This window comes from Oryza sativa, chromosome 8 (genome assembly GCF_034140825.1).
Source record: "Oryza sativa Japonica Group chromosome 8, ASM3414082v1".
Taxonomy (NCBI): Eukaryota; Viridiplantae; Streptophyta; class Magnoliopsida; order Poales; family Poaceae; genus Oryza; species Oryza sativa.
The window spans coordinates 26,543,015-26,562,768 of NC_089042.1; the positions used below are offsets into that span (position 1 = coordinate 26,543,015).

General features: G+C 42.2%; 3 protein-coding genes and 1 non-coding gene across 4 annotated transcripts; 2 read left to right on the top strand and 2 right to left on the bottom strand.

Annotated features, from left to right (window-relative positions):
- Positions 1–258: 258 nt before the first annotated feature.
- Positions 259–5,162, top strand: LOC4346122 (uncharacterized protein At4g15970). Its single transcript, XM_026027443.2, has 5 exons — positions 259–464; positions 623–691; positions 2,002–2,197; positions 3,166–3,537; positions 4,280–5,162. Exons 3-5 carry the CDS (start codon positions 2,027–2,029, stop codon positions 4,766–4,768), a joined length of 1,032 nt encoding a protein of 343 aa, XP_025883228.1. The 5' UTR covers positions 259–464; positions 623–691; positions 2,002–2,026; the 3' UTR covers positions 4,769–5,162.
- A 4,540-nt stretch (positions 5,163–9,702) lies between these two features.
- LOC4346123 (large ribosomal subunit protein uL22) lies at positions 9,703–12,215 on the bottom strand. Its single transcript, XM_015792831.3, has 7 exons — positions 12,066–12,215; positions 11,936–11,972; positions 11,799–11,839; positions 10,566–10,796; positions 10,366–10,468; positions 10,228–10,295; positions 9,703–9,927 (listed from the first exon to the last, which is right to left on the bottom strand). The coding sequence occupies exons 1-7, from the start codon at positions 12,066–12,068 to the stop codon at positions 9,895–9,897; spliced, it is 516 nt and encodes a 171-aa protein (XP_015648317.1). The 5' UTR covers positions 12,069–12,215; the 3' UTR covers positions 9,703–9,894.
- Positions 11,438–11,567, bottom strand: LOC112936234 (small nucleolar RNA snoR74). The gene has a single exon (XR_003238362.1). It is a non-coding gene; the product is annotated as a small nucleolar RNA snoR74 (small nucleolar RNA).
- Positions 12,216–17,252: 5,037 nt separating the features above from the next.
- Positions 17,253–19,716, top strand: LOC4346124 (exocyst complex component EXO70B1). The gene has a single exon (XM_015792928.3). It carries the CDS (start codon positions 17,618–17,620, stop codon positions 19,436–19,438), a length of 1,821 nt encoding a protein of 606 aa, XP_015648414.1. The 5' UTR covers positions 17,253–17,617; the 3' UTR covers positions 19,439–19,716.
- Positions 19,717–19,754: the final 38 nt, after the last annotated feature.

Genomic DNA, 19,754 nt, shown 5'->3' on the forward strand with positions numbered 1-19,754 from the left:
CCGAGAGAGTATATTATAATAGAAAGATATTGTCCAATTTATATTTTAGATTTGGAGGGAGCATGGTATATTGGTATGCATGTATATTTTTCAGGTAATAATAATGTTTGTTCGCAATAAAATCCCAGCAACGCGGTAGTTTCGGCCCGGAGCCGTACTCGGTTTACGTCAATTCGGCCCAACTCCTTCGATACGCGGCCCAATTACGGCCGTTTCGGCCAGAGACATGCGAGCCAGCCCAAGCCCAACCGCGCACGCGGGGGAGAGGGCGAAAGGCGGCGCCGCGGCGTCGTCGTCTCTCGCCAACACACGCACTCCCACGCCGGCACGCCGCCGCCGCCGCACCCCCTCCTCATCGCCGCCGCGGTGGCTGCTCGCCCACACCTCTCTCGTCGCCTCCACTCCCTCGCCGTCGCAGGCCGCCGCCGCCGCCCGCCGCGAGCGGTTAACTCCCGTCTCGGTAGGTAAATCAACCGCGAGTCCTCCCTCTCTTGACTTCGAGATCTTCAATCACCATCATTAGGATGTTATTGCTCACAATCGCATACAATTCCGTATGATTATTTATTATTATTTTTGTTATGATACGAGGTCGTTTGATCGTCGTGATTAATTAATTCAGGGAAGGCGTTTTAATTTATCGTTTTTACATCAGTTTCAGACAAAGTACAAAACGACGGTTTTGGGGCCGGTAAGTAGTACATTACACAAGTGTAGTGACATTTCTGAATTTATTTATTTTTGACTGAAATCTCTGAATTTTGTTGGGATTTGATCGCTCAACTTCAAATGTATACACATGATGAACGCAAATATGAATAGACACTGATTTTCTGTGGTTCCAAACACCATATTTTTTTTGTCCTGTTTATTTCAAGACTCAACCTCAACTGTAGAAGCTTCCTGAACCCCTCCTTAAATACAAATGCTAAATTAGTAGTAATTACCTTGACCACAACGTACTCTGCATGCACTAACTCTGCTGGCCATGCATCGAACACATGGCTCAGCCACTAATTAACCAACTCAACTAACTCATGCAAGCACATGCATCATAGCTGACCAAGTAATACATCTCCTACATGCATGTCGTACATGATTCCGTACATACAAACTTGTTCACACTAATAATATCACACTTGCATGACAATGTTTCCAACAGAATTTAACATAAATAGGTTATGGATGAACTGCTTCACGGTAAATTTCTGAATTCAGTTTTTCAGAGATCAACTGTGCCTTTTGGGTTTCAATATCAGTTTTGCGAATCACCCATAGGAATCTGGAGTTGAATTTCTCTATTGAGGATTTCAATAGGATGTTAAACCCATATGGTTTTTATTTCGAATTGAAGGCATCATTTTTTGTTCTTTTGAATTGCATTGACTCTGACTTTTTATTTCTCCAATTGGTATGTCCCTTCAAATTCTTGCAAACAACTCACTTTTACGGAGTACGCAAAAGATTTTTAATATCGTTTCATTTTTTTCAAATACCAACGAAGCAAAGCGACAACAAGGAAAAACTCCTTTTGACTTTCCAATGGCTTCGCTACCTAGCTATTACATTCAGTTAATACAGATTTTGTTCAAATTGACGCATCATCTTTCATTTTTGAGTTCCAACGTCAGAATAGCTTCGCAAATTTGATTCATCCATTGGCATTGCACAAACTCATTTGCTTGGACATTTGGGCAGCATATTCTTTCCCGTTCCACTACTCTCGCAAGTTGTATGCCTGATTTTTTGTTATCATGCATAATATCAACATTTCAGAACAATTCTTTTGTACTAGATTCCAATTCAAGGCCCCCTAATCATCAACATTAAGGCTAAAAAATTCTCTTCTTTAGAAAAGGCTCAACCTGTGGGCTTCCTTGGAGGTCTTGTAACAAACGAGCCAACAAACTAGTGGTAAAAGCTACATGTTGCATGCATATATAAATCATACCACACAACTCTTCTCTGATGATCCATCTTGTTTCTGATCACCTTGTTCAGGGAGCAGCAGCAAGAAGCCAAGAACATGGCTTGCAAGGTGAGAGGGGACATGGGCAAGCTCATCCCGGTGATCTCCTTCTTCCTCGGCGCGGCGCTGACGGCGGCGTTCGTCATTGCTACTATGGATATCAACTGGAGGCTCTCCGCCCTGGCCTCCTGGAACAACAATGATTCTCCACCGGCCGTCACCGACGAGGTCAGTGATCTACCGATGCTGCTTTCTGCGTTTTCTGCTTAACAATCTGAAGTTCTGAACATGAGATGAGAACATCTTCAGTGCAGTTTCCTTGAGTAATGCCGAATTATACTTTTACATAATAAAAAAAGGGTTTTTATACCTTTTTTTTCATTTCAATTTTCTTGTTCTTATTGTCTTGCAAGATGCTTCAAAATTCTAATAGATAATGGCCGTGCAATTAATTGGGACTGTTTCATTTCGTTGCAAATAGTTGGAAGTTGCAACTATGCATAATAGACGGGTATTAGTGGTCAGGTAGTCTACTGGTCTCCCTTTCTATCGTCCTAGATTATTCCTCTATCTACATCTTCATTCAGTGAGCTGATAAGTCTCTAAGACGCAACGACAAGCAAATCCATATCCAATATAATGCTGCAGATATCTTCCACAGCATTAGCCAAGTCTAGAATTTCCTTTTTTTTTAAAAGCCAATCATCAACAAGCCAAAGTGCCAATTCTACTTTTCCAACATTAGCCTGAGATAAGCTTCCTGTAGCTTTGTCACATCCACAGAGCCCAAAAGCTTAAAGCTGAAACTGACTACTGATGAGGTAACGAATATGCTAACCTGTTGTCCAAGCAGCCTTGTGGGGATAGGATATATTACATCATTTACAACTCAGCCAAATGATTCGAGTGAACTTTCTATGAAATTTTACAGCTCGACTTGCTACTAACTTTCAGTTCAGATTCTTAAACAAAACAACGAGATAGATCTTCACATTTGCAACATCCAATGGAAAGACTTGCTACTAACTTTCAGTTCAGATTCTTAGACAAAACAACAAGATCTTCACATTTGCAACATCCAATGGAAAGATTTGCTACTAACTTTCAGTTCAGATTCTTAAAACAACAAGATCGATCTTCAAATTTGAAACATCTAATGGAAAAAGGCTGAAAAAAGATAATAATAATGATTGCAGATGAAAGCATTGTCAGAATTGACCGAGGTGCTGAGGAACGCGTCGATGGACGACAGGACGGTGATCATGACGTCGATCAACCGGGCGTACGCGGCGCCGGGGTCGCTGCTGGACCTCTTCCTGGAGAGCTTCCGGCTCGGCGAGGGCACGGAGCCGCTGCTGAAGCACGTCCTCATCGTGGCCATGGACCCCGCGGCGCTCGCCCGGTGCCGCCAGGTGCACCCGCACTGCTACCTCCTCCGGCGGCCGGAGGGCGCCGTGGACTACAGCGACGAGAAGCGCTTCATGAGCAAGGACTACCTCGACATGATGTGGGGGCGCAACCTCTTCCAGCAGACCATCCTCCAGCTCGGCTTCAACTTCCTCTTCACGGTATGAATAATCATGATCACCTTACCTGGACAAACTTCACAGCATAAACTGGTTGTCGATCGCATGCAACTCAAATCATCGTTCGGTCGTAAACACATTTGATGTTTAGGACAAAGATTCGGATAAAATTTTATATTTTCAACAATCAATTTTATATATTAGAATACGTTTATAAAATCTACTTCCTCCGTTTTATGTTATAAGACTTTCTAGCATTATCCACATTCATACAGATGCTAATGAATATATATATATATATATATATATATATATATATATATATATATATATATATGTATACACATACATATATATATGTATACACATACATATATATATGTATACACATACATATATATATGTATACGTACGTACGTACGTATGTATGTATGTATGTCTGTCTGTCTAGATTTATTAACATATATATGAATTTGAGCAATCCTAGAAAGATTTATAATATGAAACGGAAGAAGTAGTAAGTTTATAAAGATTTTCTCATTATCTAAGAAAAAAGTAATTTGTGGAATTATGATAGTAGTTTTCGATGTATACCATTTCTCGAAACTAAACTAAGCATTTGGTAAAATATTGATGGTTTAAATTTTAAAAGTTTGATCAAATATTATCCTAAACGTTAAATATTTACTACAAAAGATAGTACATAATATTCCAAATTTTACGGCGAACTGGCCGATGCATGTAACTCGAAAGTAGTATTAATAGTAGTGCATTAATTATTCAGGACATTGACATCATGTGGTTCCGGAACCCGCTGCGGCACATCGCGATCACGTCGGACATCGCGGTGGCCAACGACTACTACAACGGCGACCCGGAGAGCCTCCGGAACAGGCCCAACGGCGGCTTCCTGTACGTGCGCGCGGCGAGGCGGACGGTGGACTTCTACCGGCGGTGGCGCGACGCGCGGCGGCGCTTCCCGCCGGGGACCAACGAGCAGCACGTCCTGGAGCGGGCGCAGGCGGAGCTCAGCCGCCGCGCCGACGTCCGGATGCAGTTCCTCGACACGGCGCACTGCGGCGGCTTCTGCCAGCTCAGCCGCGACATGGCCAGGGTCTGCACGCTCCACGCCAACTGCTGCACCGGCCTCGCCAACAAGGTGCACGACCTCGCCGCCGTCCTCCGCGACTGGAGGAACTACACGGCGGCACCGCCGGCGGCGAGGCGCCGGGGAGGCTTCGGATGGACCACGCCGGGCAAGTGCATCCGCTGACACCTCCAGCAGCTGCTTGCTACTAGCTTAATTTTAAGCTTTTAGCCTAGCTAGCTAGCTGCTGCTACCACTGTTTATTACTACCTCCGTTTCAGATTATAAAATTTTATAGCATTGTTCATATTTATATAGATGTTAATGAATCTATGCACATATATCTAGATTCATTAATATCTATATAAATGTAGACAATGCTAGAAAGTTTTATGATATAAAACAGATAAAGTAGTTATTACTGTGATTGTTTTACGTACTGGTCAAGAGTAGTCAGTGCGTGTGTACATTTTCTTGTTTCCCTCTTGTTGGGATCTAAGTGGGACTGATTGATATCAGGAGCATTGTAAAAGTGTTCTTTTTATCATAACATATAATACAAATTCACCTTTTTCCCCCCTTTTGCTATGAACATAATTGAATCAGCTGTGCAATGCATGATGAAAAAATACATAGTTATAACCGTTTGATTTTTAGTTTGCTCGGAGTTATAGAAAATCAACACCCTTGTGTTCCACATCGTCGTTTGTAAGAGTATTATAGAAACATAGAAACCTTTTGTACATGTACTTTTCCCCTAAATACAATTTAATTAGGCCCTGCTTGGAACAGGTGCACAGCTTGAAATACTAAACACATGTATTGAATTTAAAAGTTTATATAAGTTAAATAATAGCTAGGGACTGTCTAGCCATCATCCAGCTGAATTCTTGTGTGTCTTCAGCCGAATTTGGGGCCATCAGATAAAACACGTGTCAGCATCGTGTCGCGCATGCTGACCTCACGCGCGCTTCTCTTGCCCAGTCTTGTGGATCAGATTGGCATCAAGCTCGTTTGTGTTTTGTCCAGTAAAAATTGCCCAAAAAACAAGCTGACTTAAAAACACACAATCCACCAATACCCCAAACTAGTCTGTTTGAGAAATTTGAAACGAACTGCCCATTTGCTGGAAATACACGGGCTTAGCCCCATTATCCCCCTCTGCCACCAGTTGGAATCGATCAGTCCTCTTAAAAAAAGCTTAGAAAAACAATGCAGTCGTAAAAGAGAGAGCATATATATTCTGCTAAAAAAAAGCCCAACTTTGTTTAGGAGGCTTGATTGTTGCTTCAATCTTCGGACGACAGCAAAACGGAAATGAAGCGAACAAGACCTGGAAGAAGGGACTGCATCTCTGCAAATGAAACTAGTCCCAGTTACTAAACTAATGCAAGAACATTCAGAAAATTTTTGTTCAGTTTATGAATACTTATCCTTAAGGAGCATTCAAAAATTTGTATTCTGAAGTTGTATAATGCTAGAGGCCAGCATTGGTGCCAGAACAGGGCTCAAGATTTGTGTGATCAACTGATGGTTATTGCAAGAATAATATATTGGGGGAAACTATTTTGATCCCTCTAGGGGATATCCTATCGTTGTTTGTATGTCACTCAAATAGTTATGAAAAAATGTAAAAAAAATTAAGAAGATGTATTAACATGTGATATATCATCCACAAACATGCAAGTTCAAATTCAATTTCTACATCTCGCAACGAAAAAACAAATTAAACTATAACTAGTTAACGTATATTCACAATTATTTTTTTTCGTTACGAGATATAGAAGTTGAATTTGAACTTGCATGTTTGTGGAGTGATATATCACATGTTAATGCATCTTCTTAATTTTTTTTCATAAGTATTTAAGTGACATGCAAATAACAAGGAGATATCCCCTCGAGGGATTGAAATCCACTCCCGTATATTGGCCCTTTTCTTGATAATGAAGTGTGTGTACTATGATATGATTTGACAAAATCAATTCTCTATCTGAAGTCTTCTGTGAGCTGAAGTGGACTGGCATAATTATTATTATTATCTTAATCATAGACGAGGCATCACTCTCTACCAGTATTATCCAACTGTGAGTTGGGCAAACCTTCATCATCCAAAGGGTACCTTGATTATTATTTTTTGTAATGGTGCAATGAAATGGATAGCGACTGCTCTGGGGATACATTTTGTGAGACCAAAATCCTGAAAATCTTCTCAATTCTGATATTCAATCTGAAGCTTCACCATGACAAGTTCTTGATGGAATTGCATTCGCAAAAAAAAAAATCCTTTTAATACTTGATGGAATTGCAGACCAGTTAGCGAAATACTGGGCGTGCAAAACTGTAGACATGTTGACAGGGAAGTGTACTAATTGGATGCAAGAAAGAATTTGAGATAATTATGTCAACAAATACACGCCTAAGTCTCCTGCTTGAGTGGCTACAATTAAGCAGCAATACTCGTACAAATCAATTTAGTCTTCAGAAAACAAAAGGGATACGGCCTGCCACATGATCAATGAAGCTCTCCAGTTGCAAACTTTTCTGTGCATAATCAATGTTGCATTCGTGCACTGGCTAAAAAATCAAGGTATTTATTGGTAGAAAGAGAATTGTAGGCTACTTAATACTCCCTCCATTTACTTTTGATAGTCATATTTCATCTTAACACACAGACTAAGAATAAGTAATTATACTTATCATACATTTAAACATGCTACTAATTATTCCTCGTAAACAAGCGAATCATTAATATTTATATTTCTCGATGCCCATATAGCCAATCTTGTGTGGAAGAATAGAGAGTCATGCATTAAATCCGAGAAAGTCATTAAGATGATAGATTGTTGGATTGAAATATGATTATCAAAAATAAATTTTTCAGATTTAGAAATATGACTATCAAAAATAGATGGAGAGAGTATTGTACATTATGAGCTCATTCAGAGGTTTGATTTGTAAAAATAAACAAAAGCAACATGAGTAGTAATCTTGCTCGGCATTTCTTGCCAGGGTATATGTTCTTGCTGCTATGATTGCGCGACTTTACGCACCCGGGCAAACAATATTTAACAAGATTATATATACTGAAGAATATAATAATCAATCAACAGCCATTACACGATTTGTCTCCCTACCCCTACGTGGAAACAGTGAACGATCTTAGTGTTAGGTATACTTGTAATGGATGCCAGGCATAAGCAAACAAGCAAATTCATCTGGACAAGTGCCTAACAAAAGTACTCTATGACCTAAATAATATGATTTAGTAATTATTATCATGTAGATAGCGCATGAACTTGATTAATAAGTAGCAAAATATTTTTTTTAAAAAAATACAAAAACCAGACACGAATATACATCATCTTTAATTTATCCGCTAGTCTTGAGAAACAAATACATATTGCAAGTTATCTCAATATACAGGAGCATAAAAAAAACAACCATGTGTCAATATACAGGAGAAATTTAGCTTGTCCACTTTCTGCTCAGCCTCAGCCCTTGCATTCTAAATAAAACACACCGTTTTTGAAATTATGCTCATTTATGATAAAGTAAATTTTTTTGACAAAAAAATAAGACAAGCAATGACAAAACCACTTATTTGGAGAAGTTAAAAAAAACTGACAAAAACAAAATACAAATTCATCTGGATTACTAGGGCCTAACAAAAGTACTCTATGACCTAAATAATATGATTTAATAGTTATTATCATGTAGATAGCGTATCAACTTGATTAATATGAAGCATTTTTTTTAAACACCTCAAGTATATGTGAAAAACCATATAAGAACTAACAAAACAGGTTACTAACACAACTACTCACTACACCTAAAAATTTGGTAACAAAATTACAAATGGGACACACAAAACCACTTTTTTGCATAATTTTTTTTTTAAAAAAAAGACAAAGACAAAGACAAAAACAAAAGTACAAATTCATCTGGACTACTAGGGCCTAACAAAAGTACTCTATGACATAAATAATATGATTTAATAGTTTGTTATGGGCATGGGCCAGGCCCATGCAACAGTTTAGGTATGATAATTTAGGAATAAGTCACATAAATATAAGAGATTACCTAGTTAGGAAAGATATGAGGTTTATTGGAAAGTTAGAGATAGAGATTGGATTGGTTTATATAATATTATAGACTAGTTCCTTCTATGTCCACCCTGTATATAAAGGGACCGCATGTCCTCTATTATCAATCAATCAATAAAACTCTAAAATTAGCCCTAAGCCTCGGATGCAGGGAGAAGCCGGCTTAGGGCTAACTTTAGGATTCATTGATTACATGCACAAACCTTGAACAATTGGATGGCCAGCAATTCAGCTGATAAAAACAAAAAAAAAAAGCAGGCTATTGTATAGCAAATCCCTTTAAATTTACCCTAAAACTGACGCAAAATGATTAATCCAAATGTTATTGGTGTAATCACAGCTCAGATTCATAGATTTCTAGAGCTGAAAATACTTAGCTCCAAGAAATTTTGAAACATGGCCGCTTATGAATGGCTGAATTTGTGTGCCACGTCAATGTATCATTTGTAAGAAATTTGTAAGAAACATTTCTTACGTGTTACCACCAAACAAAAAATGATGAATGACTGAGGCCTTGTTTAGTTAGAGAAAATTTTTGGATGTAGTTATCACATCAGATATATAGACACACATTTAAATTTGAAGTATTAAACGTAATCTAATAACAAAATAAATTATAATATTCTGTCAAGAAACTGTGAGATGAATTAATTAAACCTAATTAATCCGTCATTAACAATGCGCAATTAGGCTTAAAAGATTCATCTCGTAATTTACACGCAATCTAACGCAATCTATATAATTGATTTTTTTTCCTACATTTAATACTCCATGCATGTGTCTAAACATTTGATGTGGCAGCATGAAAATTTGTGTTTTGTTAACTAAACAGGCCCTGAATATGATTATGCCAAGCTCACAATAATATAGATGTAATCGAATTGTTGTGAATCTAGATGGCCTGTAGCATCAGCAATCCAACCATCGTGTGCCGGGAACGACCGACCGTTTTACATAGACGAAAATAAGATTTAATTTGAATCACTGTAAGCAATCAAGGCAGTTTGATGATGACGCTTTTGTAAGGCAGTAAAATTTTGGCAGATAAGTTGGCAAGTAATTGTTACCATTTGAACATACACAAACGAAAGGATAGCATCAAACTTAACAAGTTCCGACTAAACAATGGTACCAGAAACATAAATAGCACACAATGCCATAACAAAGTACTAGAAAATGAACTAAAGTTGCGACTCTGGGCGGATAAGCTCACTGCCTCCTCGGGGCGATGGTGGTTTCAGGCTACAAAAGAAACAATTGACAGTATGGATTAGAAGAAAAAAAGAGCTAAAGAAATGCTGGAACGATAAAAGGGGCATCGCCCACAAAATTTAGCTCCAACTACAAGGACCTCAAGCTGAGAAGGATACATGGATTTAGGTTAACATCATGATTGTATTATTGCACAGAACATGGCACTGAGAAAAAACATTGTGGCCCAAACAGCTTGAATAGTCTATATAAATCCAAAGCATTACTTCCCACAAACTACCTAATTCACGAAAACAACTGAGACTATAATGGGATGAAAGAAACAAATACCTCTTTCTTCACGGCCTCTTCCTTCTCTGACAAGATAAGCTCGACGTGGCAGGGTGAGGACATGTAAGCTGGCCACAAAAGCAATATAAGTAAACTACAAATGGAACCATAAATCAACATCCATCCTCGAGAACTTACGATTGATGCGTCCATGAGCACGGTATGTCCGGCGTCTCTGCTTCTGGGCTTGGTTCACCTGGATGTGTGAAACGAAGAGGTTGTCGACATCCAAGCCTTTAACCTATACGCAACAAACCATTAGTTAGCCCAAGCATATTAAAAAAATATGAAGAGTGTCACCATTAAAATTGAGAGGAAAACTAGCAACAGGTTCATACATCAGCGTTACTCTCAGCATTCTTCAGCAGATCCAAAATGAACCTGGCTGATTTGGCAGGCCACCTGCCCTGCCCATTTGATTGGCGAGACTTCACTTGTGCAGTACGGCCCACGCCTCCACAGTACCTTCTGAAGGGAATTGCCTGCTTGTGAGCAATAACATCCTCAAGGTACCGCTTTGCCTTGACCAAAGGCAGCTTGCGAAGAGCGAACGCTGTCTCCCTTGTGTTCTGCAGCAATTATTAGAGCATTTGACATTCAGCTAGAGAAACAGGAAAAAGGATAACAAGAACCAAGAAACAAACCATCGCATACGCATCAGAGTCTTACAATAAACTAGTCCAGTGAATTCAGTTTACCATGCACACAAAGTACCAGGAAATGATTTCATATCAACAGCAACTTCTAGTGAGAGTTATGAGCAGTGTGACAAGAAGGCCAAATGTTCTACAATAATGATACAATAGTTTTATGTACAAGGAAGATCTATAAGGAAAACATGAGAAACAAGACCATAATGAGTAATAGAACAGCATAAAATAGCTGTAACCTGTGAAAGTCTAAGCTTAATCAGATCAAGAAAATTCAATGAAATGGTTAACATGTGAATAGAATTATACCTAACAATCAGGCTAATAAAAATAACTTCCTCCAGGTTGTACAGTGCGCACTTGAACAGGTAACAACATCAAAACATGAATAGCATTATGCAAGCAATATCGTCAAAAAAAATTATGTGCAGTTCACAATATCTTACACCATTTTCGCATAGCGAAAATCTAACTTTGCAGATATACGACACAGGTTCTGAACAAAATGCAGAAACACTTATGATCTCTATCAGGCCAAAATCATAACTAAGGAATAAGCATGATGTCGCACTGTCTCTGAACCATTTGTCATTGAGATACAACAGTTCGCCAGAAGACAGTGCATCAATGTTCCTAAAGTAACGTGGGAACTGTTCGTCTGAAAAACAGAACAGAACCTTTTACTCTTTAGGTCATCATCAGACTCCAATCCTTTCACAATGCTATCTACAGAGTGAGAATCCAATCCTTTCACGATGCTATCTACAGAATGAAACTCTAATAATTTCGCATATGCCATCCACACAATTATTTGCCCTAACCGAACAACATTGCACAAAACGAGCAAACACAATAACCTACAACAAATCAACCAAATACACAAAAACAGAGATGCACACAGAGCAGGTTGACGAAACGCACCTTGAAGTGGACCCTGAGATCCCTCCCCATGGCCTTGGCCGCTGCGCACACAAACAACATCCCATCAAAAACCACTACACAGACAGATCAAACCGAAACCAAACCATCGCGGAAAAAGGATATCATCGAGATCTTACACTTGGTCGGGTTGGACGGCTCCGTCGAGTACTTGCCCTGCGAAAAGATGCAACAGCGAGACGTCAGATCAATAACGGAACAAACCACGAGCGGATCAACGTACCGGAGCGGAGAGAGCTCAGGACTAACCATGGCGGCGGCGGAGCAGGAGGAGGAGAAGGGAAGGGAAGGGTAGCTCTCTCTCTCTCTCTCTCTCCGCACAGAAGAAGCAGTGGCTCGGTGGCGGCGGCGGTCTAAGAGGAGGGAAGAAACCCTAGAAATGGTTAGGGATCTCTACATGGGCCTTAGGCTTTAGTTGGGCCCAAAAATATGGCTTGGTTCCTAGTGGACTGTACGTACATGTATGCACAAGGCTGGCCCATTATTGTGGGCTCTTCTAATAGACAAATTAGGCCCATTTGGTATTTGGTCTTGCCAAAATGAATTCGATAAGATTGTGTTTGAGAGCATAGAAAATAAGAGATAGAAGATACGTAAAATGAGATGGGTTATTAGCGTATAATTAATTAAGTATTAATTACTTCAAACTTAAAAAAATATATGATTCTTTTAAAATAACTTCCCTATAAATTTTTTTAAAAAAAAACACGCCGTTTAGCGGTTTAGGAAGCGTGCATGTAAAAAAAGTTGCAGTTTTCTCATTTGTTGAAACGAACACAGCCAAGAACACAATTCAATTTCCATATAAAAACTATAAAGTTTAAAACAAAGGATGTATTCAAAAGGATGGTTGGTTTAGAACGGTTGATAATATGAACATGTATGGCTGTATATCGTAGATTTAATCAGCGTGCGGCGTATTATAATCAGGATGGCCGAACATCCAAGATGATATGAGCAAATCTGCCTCATGAATATTCTAACGATTGTGTGAATATAGTATAGTGAAGGTCGGCGACCAAAGTCATGTAATTTGATTGTGACTGCATGCCCATAACATAATATTTAACCGAAGGACATTAAGATTGAACATAAGCACAGCAACACTTATAAATACAATGGGTTCTGAACTTTTTTTTTCCTTGAAGACAAAAAAAAAAAAATCCCCTTGAAGACAATGGGTTCTGGAGTCTGTACTGTGAGCAACAAAAGTTCATTTCTTCTAAGACCACAGCATCAGGTTGATGAAGTTGGCTGAAGCCATCAGATCAGAAATTGATCAGGAAAGACTAATTGAGTAGCAATCCAGCAAGATAAAAGTCAAAACTTTGTATCCACTGTCCAACTCGGATGAAATCAGAGGCTCGAATTCGTGATACAGTAATCTTTTTGATAGAAACAGCATACACATTTGTTTGGCTCACTTGGCCCAAAGGGATCTTTTCAATAGATGTTGCTCAGATTCGTACTGTGGTAATGAACCTTGGACGTTGACTGCACATAACTTTCAGTGAGTTTTGTAATTCCTAAATTCGATACGAGTATTCGTTTTTCTTTGTTTCCAAAACAGGGTAGATTACAGAGTAGTATTAAACAATACATAAGAGATTACAATCCTGTTGAGTAGTATTTTGGTCGGGCAAAGTAGAAAATTTGAATGTGAACTGATGAATTCAGAAGCGGCCTTCATTTCAAAGTCATGACATCCATCAAGGTGGGCATGCTTTCATGTGTTCCCAACCACTCCGATCGAATAGGAACTGCTCTAGCTAGTAAATTATTACGAAATTACTCGTCACCTGAATCATGCTTTGCCATCTCTAATACACTGGCCGTTTGAACGAATATGAAGTGATGCGTAGTTTCAATGTTTTTCTCACCTGTGTGATCACTTAATTCAGCATATACAAAAACTGCGAAGAAAATGATTAATACTATGCATATAGGACCGGCAGACAAGAGGCATGGTGTCCATCAGAGAGAATCAATGCACAAGATTAACCATGATAATTCATCCTATGTGACATCTTTGATCTTTTTCAATGGGTTGTCAGAATCAGATACATACTATATGCAAGCCCAGACTTTTTTTTGCCGGGACGGCCGAAGGTTGGCCGCCCAAAATTTATTAAGAGAGAGGGTGATACAACTTTTACATCATCGACATTAAACAGTCGATAGGGATGCTAGCCGTGGCTAACACCCCCGAAATAAACGACCGTGAAGAACACGGCGCCTCTAACAAACTCTGAGAAACTAGTCGATTAGTCTACTTGCTTGAAGATGCCCGCTTCTCTCCAAATAATAATCTCCTCCCTGATGGCCCAAAAGAGCTGTGTTGCCGATTTAGAGACATGCTCGAAAATACGCGCATTGCGCTCTTTCCATATGAACCAGCAAACCATGAGCATGCGCCAGACTCGATTGGTTAGGGGGCATTTCATTAAGAGGTGATTGCAGCTCTCCATCTCAGCATTGCACAGGCCACAAGAGGCGTCATGCGGCCAGCCCCTCTTCTGAAGATTGTCCGCTGTCAGGCAACGGCCTTTTGTTGCCAACCACATGAAGAATTTAATCCGCGACGGTGCTCTTTTTTGCCAAATAAGCTGTGCGCATTGCGATCGCAATCGAGCCAGCAAGAAGAGCTCGTAAACGGAAGCAGCATTGTAATTACCGTCAGCTGTGATGCAAGCCCAGACTTGACGATAAAGGGACACTAATGAGAAGATAGTGACGATAAAGGGACATTTATGCAATCCCAGACTTGACGGTTAATATCAGCTGGAGTAGAATCGTTCAGGTTTACTGAAGAGCTGACAACAAATGTTCAGAAGGATATTCTCTGATGGACTTCGATCGAATCGGCACAGGTTCGATGTTTTCCCTTGTGCAATGGGCACTCTGATATTTCGGTTGGATTAAGTGGGGGAAACTGGAGGTGATTAAGCAAGGTTCAATGAACAGTGTGTAATTTTGGGATGAGACGTCACTACTGATACAGTTTTGTCGATTTGTTAGTACCAAGTCTGAACTTTCTACGATTTGGACTCCGTCTACAGAACAGCTACAAGAATCTTTATACTTGACCTTCTAGGCCACTTGCCCAATTGGCACTTGGTGGGCCCGGCCTCTCGGCCTGTGGGCCCACATAGGCTAACTGCCTGTCCCAGACCGAGTAATTTGACCGTCGACTTCTCTAAAATATGAAGAAAACAATAATTAATGACCTTTCTGATATGCGATGGAATTCATTGTTCCAAACTTCAATTCGTTAGTTATCCTGCAAAATATCTTCTTTGGTCATGCCTGTGATCTTGTCCCGCTAAATGTGATCCTTGTTATGGTTGAAATTTGAAGCTTTCTCATTTGTCAACGTTGGAAAATGTGATCCTGAAAAAATTGCAATCCTGAATTGGGTAAAAAGTTATTTGACAATTGATATTATCAACCAATCAAGGATTGTGGGATTGGACATCTGAAATTTCATCTGATCTACCAAATAAAAATTGTAGGGCCTATTGGAAGACAACACTTGACATGAGGGAAGTAGACAAGTAGTCACACACTCGCACTCCATTGTGCATCTTTCCTACCAGCTGAGTTCGAATGTTCCAAATCCTACGAAGCTACCATGAAAGTACAAAACCGTATTAGCACTTTTTTAGAGAAGGACAAAACCGTATTACTACCTCCTATTGAATACAAACTTGTATGCCGTACATATTTTTGCACACGGTTACAATTCCCGAACAAGGGAAAAAAAACATGACTTTCCCATCAAAAGCACAACCTTCTCCATCAAAAAAACATTTTTTTTCCATTAAAAACGACATTTTTCACGAAGTGAGCATGATTTATCAGTTAGTTAGTGTTAATGACCAAATTTGGTAATATCAGCATCGGAAAAGGAGATTAGATCAAGGTGTAGTCGAAGGCGGAGATTGATCCAAGAACAGAGCAAAGAATCGGCTGAAGTCCAGATTGGCTACGATTAGGATCGGCTGGGTCTGAGTCGAACTAGGTGAGCCGATGCAGCCGATTCTAACAGTATAATTTGGTGTATGACATTGGGTTGAATTGAGGTGCTTCAAGATGATTGCCGCACATGGATAGAGTCCTGAGAAGGCGATTGTATCTATTAATTATGATGTTTTATGTAACTTCCTTAGAGATATGTTTGGGCAAAAGTCTGCCGCAAAGACTTATGGTATCTTAGAGTTTGTTAGAGATAGTGGTCGTGTCCGGTATGGACATATCTTGTAATTCTCGGGTATAAATAGACCCCGAGCCCTATGTAATTTTTAACACACATGTTCAATACAATTTCGGCGCATCACCAACTTTTTACTTTAGTTTTGTTTCGACGAGTTCTTGCTTTCGGATTGAGCTGCATCGGTTTCGATCTTCAACAAGAGGTAAAACTTGTTATGATGACTTGTGTTCTCGAGATTAGTGCTTTCATCTTTATGACACTCTAATCTTGTCTATATAATTCGTCAAGTTATCATATATCTTACATAATCTTTGGCAATATCGTCATCTAACCTACAATCGGCTAACATATGTTAATAGAAGGCAGCCGATTAGGTTAAATAACGACGTTGTCCTAGATTATATAAGATATCTACCACTTTATGAAACACCTAGCGGCTTGATTGTCTAGATATTGTTCTTCTTTTCATACTTAATGCTGCATCAGTTGAGTTTGATCTATTAAGTCGTGCTTAGAATATCAATCTCTAGCCTGCCCTCTGGTTGCCGATTAGGGTAGTATCGGAGTTTCAGCCGATCTTATCTGATTTAACCATATTCGATCTATATGCTTCAATGACATATTAAATCCGCCATTTATGTCAAGATCTTATTGCATTTAAGTATATTAAGCTTTTGTTTGGAATATTATATTTGTTTTGATATCTTTATATAAAGTAGTATCGGAGTATTAGCTGATACATGCTAGATCTATCTGATCAGCTATGCTATAAACATATATAATCCTGTTATTAATATATATTTCGATCTAAGTGGTTTATACTGTCTCGGCATGGTGACCGATCTATCCCAATCACTTAATTTAAGTATATATTAATATAAGAACTATATATCGTTAATATCTACAGCCGATCGAATAGATTTAGTTCCTTACTATCTATTTATAAGCGCCGATCGATTCATATATGACATCGACTCAAAGATAAATGATATGTCATCGGCACCTAGCCGATCGGCTATCATTTATAGATTTAACCACGAATTTTTTGTTTCTATTTCTTGTTGATTACAGGATCAAATCAACTGGTACGCTCATATATTCAAAGGCGAGCTTTGAACCTGCACTGGAATTAAGCAGATCTCTCAGACCTCGTGTTTTCTATCAACAATCAACGACAGTTAGTTTTCTTTTTCTCACGACATACCCGTACTTCGTCGATTTTAAGATACACTGACATGATTAGAGGTGTTAATTGGATAAAACAACTGCGTCTGAACTGTGTTTTTCAATAAAAAAAAGATAGCCTTTTCCATAAACTCGACACGAGATAATCATCCCCGAGTATTAGAAAGGTGTGGCGCTGCAGTGTTTTGATACGTGGAAATTGTCCGAGGACGCCGAGCAAAGCAAAGCAGCACGAGCGGCGCGTTTGGTTGGTCGCGTCGCGCTGCACAGCACCCGGTCTTTGAAAGCTACCACCCGGCGCGCGCGCGCGCCCGCGACGACGACGAACACCACCACCAAGAAGCTCTCTCTCTCTCTCTCTCCTTTGCTTCTCCTCTAGGCGATTGCTGCGTCGACGACGGCCATGGCGGACGGCGCGCGGGACGCCGTGGTGGAGGTCGCGAAGCACATGGGGAAGAGCCTCGCGGTGTCCAAGAACGCGGCCGATGACATGATGCGCGTTCTGTCCAGGTACGAAGGTGAGGCGCCCATGTTCCCCTTGTCACATCCGGAGGTGGATCAGGCGGAGGAGGAGGAGGTGTTCGCGGCGGCGGAGGACATCATCCGCCGGTGCAACTCGGTGTCGTCGCCGTCCGAGATGGTTGATTATCTTTACGCCGTGGACGACGCGATCGCCGCGACGGCGCTCCAGGGCGAGCTGGCGTCCCGCGCCGCGGAGACCGTGCAGGCCGCCATGCCGCGGCTCGAGGAGGAGGTGCGCGCGCTGCTGGGCTCCTCCGCGCGGCGCCTCTCGCTCGACTCGTTCGAGGACCTCGACGACGCGGGCGCGGCGACGACCCCCGACGGGTCGCCGCCGCGCCGCGACGCGCTCTCGCCGGAGGCGGCCGCCTCCGCCAGCGGCGTCGCGGACCGCATGCTGCGCGCCGGGTACGGCCCGGAGCTCGCGCAGGTGTACGTCGCCGTCCGCCGCGACGCGCTCGCGGAGTCCGCGGCGCACCTCGGCGTCGAGGCCGTCGCCATCGAGGAGGTGCTCAGGATGGAGTGGGGGGTGCTCAACCAGAGGATACGGCGGTGGAGCCACGCCGTCAGAGCCGTGGTCAAGACCCTCCTCGCCGGCGAGCGCCGCCTCTGCGACGAGGTGTTCGCCTCCGACGAGGAGCTCGGCCACGAGTGCTTCGCCGACGTCGCCAGGGGCTGCCTCCTGCAGCTCATCGGCTTCGCGGACGCCGTCGCCATGTCCACCCCGGCGACGGAGAAGCTCTACCGCATGCTCGGCATGTACGAGGCGCTCACCGCCGTCGAGCCGGACATTGAATCCCTCTTCACCGGAGACGCCCGCGACTTCTTCTCCTCCGAGGTCGCCGGCGTCGCGGCGCAGCTGGGCAGCACCATCCGCCACACGATCGACCAGTTCGTCAACGTCATCCACGGCGAGTCGTCGCGGCGACCAGTCCTCGGCGGCGAGATCCACCCCATGACACGCTACGTGCTCAACTACTGCGGCCTCCTCGCCGAGTGCCGCGTCACGCTCGACATGGTCCTCGCCGACAACAACACCAGCAACCACGACACCAACGACGACGACCACGACGGCGGCGGCGGCGGTGGCGCCTCGTCGACGCCGTCGGGGCGGTGCATGAGGGAGATCCTCACCCACCTCCTCCGCAACCTCGACGAGAAATCGAGGCTCTACGACGACGCCGGGCTGAAGAACATCTTCCTCATGAACAACATCTACTACATCGTGCAGAAGATGATGGTGGAGTTCCCGGCGCTGCGCGAGCTCCTCGGCGACGACTGGGTGCGCCGCCACCGCGGCCAGATCAGGCAGTACGAGACAGGCTACCTCCGGGCGTCGTGGATGTCCGTGCTGGCCTCGCTCCGCGACGACGCCTCGCCGGCGGCGGCGCACGGGCACGGCGGCAGGGCGGCGCTGAAGGAGAAGGCGAGGAGCTTCAACGCGGCGTTCGAGGAGCTGTACCGGAGCCAGACGGCGTGGAAGGTGACCGACCCGCAGCTCCGGGAGGAGCTCCGGATCGCCGTGTCGGAGCGGCTCATCCCGGCGTACCGCTCGTTCGTCGGCCGGTCGAGGCAGCTGCTGGAGTCCGGCAGCAGCAGCGGCCGCCACTCCTCGTCGGCGGCGAAGCACATCAAGTACAGCCTCGAGGATCTCGAGGACTACATGCTCGATTTCTTCGAAGGCGTTCAGAAGTTCGTCAGGTGATCACAAATTCAGAGTTTCGCAGAATTTTCTGAGAGTTTCAGAATTTCACAGATTCAGAGTTTCAGATATTTCAGAGCAGAGGAGCTCTGCTTGACTTGTAGAGATTCAGAGTTTCAGAGAATCAAAAGAACAAAGTACTCCATTGCGTAGCCAATGCTTATAGTTGTAGCTATTGATTGCTGATCGAATCTAGCTTATGCTTAATGTTCAATATTGTTCAAGATAAGAATGTAAATACATAAAATTCAGGAGTGTATATATGGAGCACATTCAATTCATATTTGGTTTTGTCATTCAGAAGATATTCATGATCTGT